The sequence below is a fragment of the Zingiber officinale genome, chromosome 6A (genome assembly GCF_018446385.1).
Source record: "Zingiber officinale cultivar Zhangliang chromosome 6A, Zo_v1.1, whole genome shotgun sequence".
Taxonomy (NCBI): domain Eukaryota; kingdom Viridiplantae; phylum Streptophyta; class Magnoliopsida; order Zingiberales; family Zingiberaceae; genus Zingiber; species Zingiber officinale.
The window spans coordinates 60,380,768-60,387,833 of NC_055997.1; the positions used below are offsets into that span (position 1 = coordinate 60,380,768).

The 7,066-nt window shown below is 36.6% G+C and overlaps 1 protein-coding gene and 1 long non-coding RNA gene across 2 annotated transcripts; one reads left to right on the plus strand and one right to left on the minus strand.

Moving 5' to 3' along the window:
• The first annotated feature begins 227 nt into the window (after positions 1 to 227).
• LOC121996421 (GDSL esterase/lipase At5g45910-like) lies at positions 228 to 3,756 on the plus strand. Its single transcript, XM_042550394.1, has 5 exons — positions 228 to 525; positions 609 to 821; positions 895 to 1,043; positions 1,131 to 1,407; positions 3,292 to 3,756. Exons 1-5 carry the CDS (start codon positions 255 to 257, stop codon positions 3,519 to 3,521), a joined length of 1,140 nt encoding a protein of 379 aa, XP_042406328.1. The 5' UTR covers positions 228 to 254; the 3' UTR covers positions 3,522 to 3,756.
• Positions 3,757 to 4,276: 520 nt separating this feature from the next.
• On the minus strand, positions 4,277 to 5,607 carry LOC121993995. Its single transcript, XR_006115525.1, has 2 exons — positions 4,730 to 5,607; positions 4,277 to 4,476 (listed from the first exon to the last, which is right to left on the minus strand). It is a non-coding gene; the product is annotated as an uncharacterized LOC121993995 (long non-coding RNA).
• Between the last annotated feature and the right edge of the window lie 1,459 nt (positions 5,608 to 7,066).

The following is a 7,066-nucleotide window of genomic DNA, read 5'->3' on the forward strand; positions in this document are numbered from 1 at the left end:
TTATTCGTGCTTTTTCCATTCAAACCTCGTAATTAGTACTTTAACTTGTTGCTTGTTTGGCTTGCTAAACTTTATCCCTTTTTGACTAAACAAGTCATTAAGCACCATCGTGATTAAAGTGTTAGGTTGTTAGACTCATAATTAAGCATCACAACTACCAACTGAGAGAGTTAATTAATGCTGTTCCACATGGATTCCAAAGGAATATGGTATTAACCAGTCGAACCCATAATTTAACTTTATCACTTGGGCTTATGTATTTGTCTCGTGCCTTCCTCTGCACAGGAACACCTGTAGCAATGAACAGCTTCACCTTTGGTCACCTTCTCATCTTCTTCTTCTTCTTCTTCTTCATCCTCCTCCTCCATCCTTCTTCCTCTCAGCGGTACAACGCGCTGTTCAACTTCGGCGACTCCATGTCCGACACCGGCAACGTCCAAATCAGCACCCTCCCCTACGGCATGACCTTCTTCGGCAACGCCACCGGACGCTGCTCCGACGGCCGCCTCGTCATCGACTTCATCGGTATGCAGCTCCCCCTCCCTCTGTTTTTTCGAATCTTCACGCAATTGGCTGATTATAGTCGTCTCGCATGCATGGCGGCGCAGCTCAAGAGCTAGGTTTCCCATTGCTGCCGCCGTCGCAAGAGGAGCACGACTTCCGGCGCGGCGCCAATTTCGCCGTGATCGCCGCCACCACCCTCGGCTTCGACTTCTTCGACGAACGCGGCCTCAGCAAGGGCCTCTGGGTGAACGCCTCCCTCCGCCTCCAAATCGACCGCTTCGAGCGCCTCCTCCCCTCCGTCTGCGGCGCCGCTCGAGGTGCCCCTTCGTTTCTCGCCTGCCCTCCTCTCGCACGCTCCTGCTCGACTAAATTACTGACCGAATTACGCAGAGTGCAAGGAGTTCCTCGGCAAGTCTCTGTTCATCGTCGGCGAGTTCGGCGGCAACGACTACAGCACCGCGCTCTTCTTCGCCCGGCCCATCGACGAAGTCAGCGCCTTCGTGCCCGATGTCATCGACGCCCTCAAACACGGCGTCGAGGTAATAATTAACAACCGAAGAATCAATTAATCATCCGCACAAATTAGCCGATCGAGTAGTTAACTCGAGCGATTGCCAATGGATCAGAGGCTGATCGCGCTGGGGGCGGCGGACCTGGTGGTGCCGGGGGTGTTGCCGGTGGGATGCTTCCCGTTATACCTGGCGAACTACCACACGCCGAACCCGGAGGACTACGGCCCCAGGACAGGATGCGCCAGGAGGTACAACGCCCTCTCCTGGCTGCACAACACGCTGCTCCGGCGAGCGCTGGAGCAGCTCCGGCGAAAGTACCCCGGCGTCGCCATCAGATACGCCGACTACTACTCCCAAGTCATCGATATCGCCATCGATCCCGTAAAATACGGTACGAGTCCTCATCGCGTCTCCGCTTCGATTTTTCCAATAATTTTGGTCTTAATTACACTCTCAAAATATAAGAATTTAAAAATATATTAATTAATAGCTTTTAGTATTTCGAAATCGGCACCAAATTCTTGTCGAAGGAAGAAATTCCTCCATAACGAAGCTAAAATTGAGGCATAATCTATGCCTAAGATTAATAATGATTCCCTATAGATTTTGATTCGATGGAGTAGTGTTCCTTCCACCCACAAAGTTGAAGTACATTTCGGAGTCCCACTTATGAAGATGATGGTTTACGAAAACCACACTTTGTTTGTGGCCACTGACATATCATTGTCATTGAACCAATTAGTCTTTCAATTTGGCCGTCATTCTCGGAGACTAACGAATTAAGGTGATTGTTAAAACTCAATGGTGGTGTTAGTAAACTAATAAAATTAAATATACAGAGACGGATCTTGATTAGGGTTGTCTTGGGCTCAATTATTTTTTATTATATATATAAAAGTTTCACTTAGCCCGCTAGAGTCCACTCTACTTCGTGGATCCGATAGAAATTCTTGAGTTATTTGGGTATAAAACATGCTAGGTAGAGAAGATCCTTTAATTAAAATTGTGAGGAAACAGATTTCTAAGTAAAATTTATTTAATTAGGTGTTAGAATTGCATCTAGTTGTTTGGTCTAATGGTGGATGAGTTAGATTTAAACAATTTTTTTTATCAAAAATGAGGTTTGAATTTGTATAGCAATAATCATTTCTCCGTTTTGCTAATTGAAATAATTTAACTATGTCATTTGAATGAAAATGATACTTAATGTATAGATATTAACAAGTTCTAGGCTTAAGTTGGATTGTATATGTAAGTATCTAAGTAATAATTTGAGGGTAAAAATTAAAAGGATATCATTGTTTTATTATTTTTATTATTATTATTATTATTATTATTATTATTATTATTATTATTATTATTATTATTATTGTTGTTGTTGTTGTTGTTGTTATTATTATTATTATTATTATTATTATTATTAAAAGGGTGTCCTTTTTTTTTAAAAAAAAAATCAAAATAGAGCTCTATCATATTTTTTTATCTTGAAAAGTCTTTCATGTGTTAAAGTAAACCAGTTTAACTTATATACCATAAAGTATTACACATAAAACACAATATTAAAAATATTATTACCACTTGGGTTAAACTTGTTAAACTTAATCAAATTTGGTTTCACACGGTTATAGTGGTCAATGGCAGAGCTAGCTCAGGCTGTGGGCCACGAGCACCAACGTCAACGCCAACGCCGACACCGGGCTAGCCTCTTTCTCTTTCGTTTTTGCCTTTTTTTTTCTATAGTAAATTTGGCTTTTCCCTCTTCTCACGGGCTATAACTCGGGTAGGTACCTGGCTCCGCCCTTGATAGTAGTCATGACCCTAACTACTATAATTACAAAATAAAATATGTTGTAATAGTTATAACAATTAGAGTCATAATTACTATAATTATAATGACTATTGTTGTAGCTGCTACAACAATATTATTTTGTGCTTTAAATATTCTTTATAAAAAAATATCCTATTAATAAATTCTTAAATCAGATATATTTACATGTCACAGTTAAAATTCCAAATTTATGCAAAGTTAATTGCATTTCAAATTTAAAGAGCTTAACAATTTAATTATTTTTTAATGCAACAACAATATAATAATTATTTCTAAATTGATAAAAAAAATTGAAATATAATCCTCTACACTACCCGTTTTATAATCTGTATTTTTTAAAAAAACAAGAGGACAAATAAAAAATTGTTAATACACCATTTTAAATTATTTCATTAATTGTTCATTTATCTTAGAAAGAATAAAATTAAATTAATCATTCTACATCAGGATTCACTGGCGGAGCTTTGAGGACTTGCTGTGGAGGTGGTGACAACATCTACAACTTTGATCAAAAACGTAGGTGCAACGAGAAGAACTACACCGTGTGCACTGATGTGTCGACATACGTTAATTGGGACGGAATTCACCTGACAGAGGCCGCGCACCGTGTCATAGCCAACGGCTGGTTACATGGCCCCTATGTCGACCCGCCCCTCTTGAGCTCGAGCTCGAGTTAAATTAACTAGCAGAAGTTAGACTTGAAAACTTGATCACATCCATTTTCCGGGCAGTACAACTCGGATCCAACCACACAATTCATGTTTAGGGGTCGACGAAAATATAGTGATTGTTATTGTTTAAGCAGTGGTTCTTTTGACTTGATCTGTAATTAGTTTTGCTATCGTTTAGTTTGACATACAATGTAGTATGAGAGAGGCCTACTAATTATTTGCTGGTGTACCATGCGTTTAACTCATTAATTCATCGAAAAGTAAACATTTTGAGCTAATGAAGCATACTTAGTAGAGTAATCAAGTAGGTTAGGCCAACTACGTAGGTTAATAAAATAAGGTGGATAGGTAGATTAGTCTAATTTATCAAGTAGGTGAGCCAATCAAGCCCTTCATTAATTTGTGCCAAGAAAGTGAAGTAGTCGAGTCTACCAAACAAATCAAGTGGTAAATTAAAGCGTGTACGTGAATATTGGTTGGAATTGATCAAACTCAATTAACAAAGCTATACAAACAATTTGGCCAATCGACAAATTAAAATAGATTGATCGAATTAAGGTTGGTAATTTGTCAAGCCAAAGTGAGTTAGAAATATTTCATATAAAAAAAATAGTTTTATCTAATCACTGTATAATATTCCTTTGAATAAAACATAAGAAAAATCATTCCATCTATATATATATATATATATATATATATATATATATATATATATATATATATATATATTTTTGAAATTCCATTCTATGAATCAAACCAACTGAGAGAAATTAAAATAAAGTGAGATGCAAGTGGATACATCATTGTCAACTAAGATAACATAATCTAAGCACAAGCATCTCTAACAGTAGTTGAAAAAAGAAAATAGAAATAAAAAAAAAAAAGTGTAATGATTTCATAGATTTTCGAACTTCGATCACAGCCTGATCCACAAGTAGTCATCGATTAAAGCTGATAGAACCTGCAAAGACAAGTCGACGAAAAAGTTATTCGTGTTAATTAAATGTCTTTTTCTTCAGCGATTAATTGCTAAGGTAATTCAGATCAGAAACAGAGATATTTTTTTGCCCCTTTTAATTTAGAATTTGCAAGGATAATCAGATGATGATCGGGGTCGCAAGCTTCTACAAGAAGGATGAAATTTTCTCCAGATCGAACATGAAAAAGAGGGAAATCGAAGCAGGGGAGGGGGCAAAATAGGCATTAGGAATCACCTTATTAGGGTTCATTTCGTCGTGTTGCTGTTACTGCGCCTCCACGGTCGGGGGGTGGTGGAGGAGTTCACGGGAGGCCGAGGGGGAGGGATCGAGGTCGGAGAGGGCGGCGCGTGGCCGTGGGAGTTCGCCCTGTGAAGGCGGCACTTGAAGGAACCGGCGTGCGTAGTCGGAGCACACACGCACTTGGGGATCGCCGTCACGGCGCCGCAAGCAGAGGAGGAGGAGTTGGTGGACAAAGTCCGCCTTGCGCCCCGCGGCGACGGCCCTTGTTGATGGTGGCTGTAGTGGTGGTGGTGGTGCTCCTCCTCCTTCAAATCGTCGCCATTGGCGATGAAATTGGACGCCATCTCTCTTTTAGATTCTTTCAAATCGTCGCCATTGGCGATGAAATTGGACGCCATCTCTCTTTTTAGAGTCTGAAGTCGAAAATTACACACACACAAATAACAAATAATAATTTTATCTTACTACAATTAATATTATCGAAATAATTACCATCGATAAAAAAAAGTTATTATGAAAGAAGAACTTCATGTAAAAAAAATTATCTTGCTACAATTAATATAATCGAAACGATTACCATTGATAAAAAAAAGTTATTATGAAAGAAGAAAAAAAATCTGTTGATGATATCAAACCTCGATGTAAAAAAAGTTATCTTGCTATAATTAATATAATCGAAACGGTTATCATCGATAAAAAAATGTTATTATGAAAGAAGAAAAAAAATCTGTAGATGATATCAAACCTCCATATAAAAAAAGTTATCTTGCTACAATTAATATTATCGAAACGGTTATCGTCGATAAAAAAAAATTATTATGAAAGAAGAAGAAAGATTTGTAGATGATATCAAACTTCGATGTAAAACAAGTTATCTTGATTACCTTCGATAAAAAAAATTATTATAAAAGAAGAAGAAAAATCTGTAGATGATATCAAACCTTCTAGCTGCTGTAACAAAAATTCGGAAAAAAAGATTTTTTTTTTTGATAATCTTATTATTAAAGTCTATAGATTTATTTATACAAATTGTCCAAAATAATAATGGAAAGATTAAATAAGGTATATAATCAAATAATTATAAACATAGTAATATAATAAACTTGAAAATATTATTTTTCCTATTTAATTCATATCAAATATAATAAATTTTAATTAATTAAAATTATTTTCATTATACATCTTAAATTTAAGAACTCAACTCATTCAAATTAATTAAAAAGATTTATTTATTTATTATTATTATTATTTAGAGAGAAAAAAAAAACGAAGAAGAAAGAAACGGACGTAAAAAAGGCACCCAAAACTGCCAACTGCGTTACACTGCCCGATTGGATTTATATAGCAGTGGGCAGCTTCCCTTGCCCGCGAAACGGCATCCAATCCGAAAAATTTCCTGTCCATTGCTCGGCAGGAAACAGTGTCTCACATCAGCATATTGGACGATGGATTTGCACAGACTTCGGTGTAGTGTAAGATCCTGTTTCCTGTTTGACATCAAGCCTGGGGTATGGGGGCGCATGCTCACGCCTCCGTTTCGGCCCGCCGGTTTCATCTGATTTATTAGTCGGTCAGCTCGTAATCCGACCTCAGTTCGTTTATTCCGCTGAGTCAGTCCTGGACTAACATGATAAATAAACTGAATGTTTATCAATAAGGTTGGTGTTTAATTTAATAAAATTTTATTTATGTTCGTTATTAACTTAAATTAATAAATTTGAATATATATATATATATATATATATATATATATATAAAATTTATTAATAAATATTATTCGTGAACAATATTTATAAATTATATTTATTAATTTATTAAATAAATAAAAAAAATTTAAAATAATAAATAAAATTACATTATTTCAGAATTAATTTAAAATATAAAAATTTTAAACAATCAAATTAATTTAAATCAAATTTATATAAAAAAATTAAATAAATTTAAATAATTAATTTAATAAATTAATTCATTTTAAACTCGATTCCATTTAACTTACCTTATCAAATAAATTAAAAAATTATAAAACTTAGATCTACATGACCTATTTACGGTTTTAACCATGACCTCAACCGTGAATGAGTCAAGAGTGGACAACCAACCGGGACGCCGGTTTTTTGTTTGGACCGGTTGGTTCGATGGGGACTTGTCGTCGTCGAGCGCGTGGTGAGTTTCTGGTGAATCGATCACGACACGGATGTATGCAAATGGAATCCTTCTATTGATTGGAAGATTTGGCTCCCACTGATGGAGATCGTTTTTGGGTTCGCCAGGTGGATGACGGTGATTCGAACTGCGTGGGGATGTGGCAAGAGAAGACGTCTTGGGCTCTAC

What these genes read in the sequence shown, in the direction of transcription:
- LOC121996421 (XM_042550394.1), top strand. Translation starts at nt 255, where the DNA reads ATGTATTTGTCTCGTGCCTTCCTCTGCACAGGAACACCTGTAGCAATG. An exon ending in CCTCGTCATCGACTTCATCG is followed by an intron (nt 526 to 608) that starts GTATGCAGCTCC and finishes ATGGCGGCGCAG; the next exon opens with CTCAAGAGCTAGGTTTCCCA. An exon ending in CGTCTGCGGCGCCGCTCGAG is followed by an intron (nt 822 to 894) that starts GTGCCCCTTCGT and finishes CGAATTACGCAG; the next exon opens with AGTGCAAGGAGTTCCTCGGC.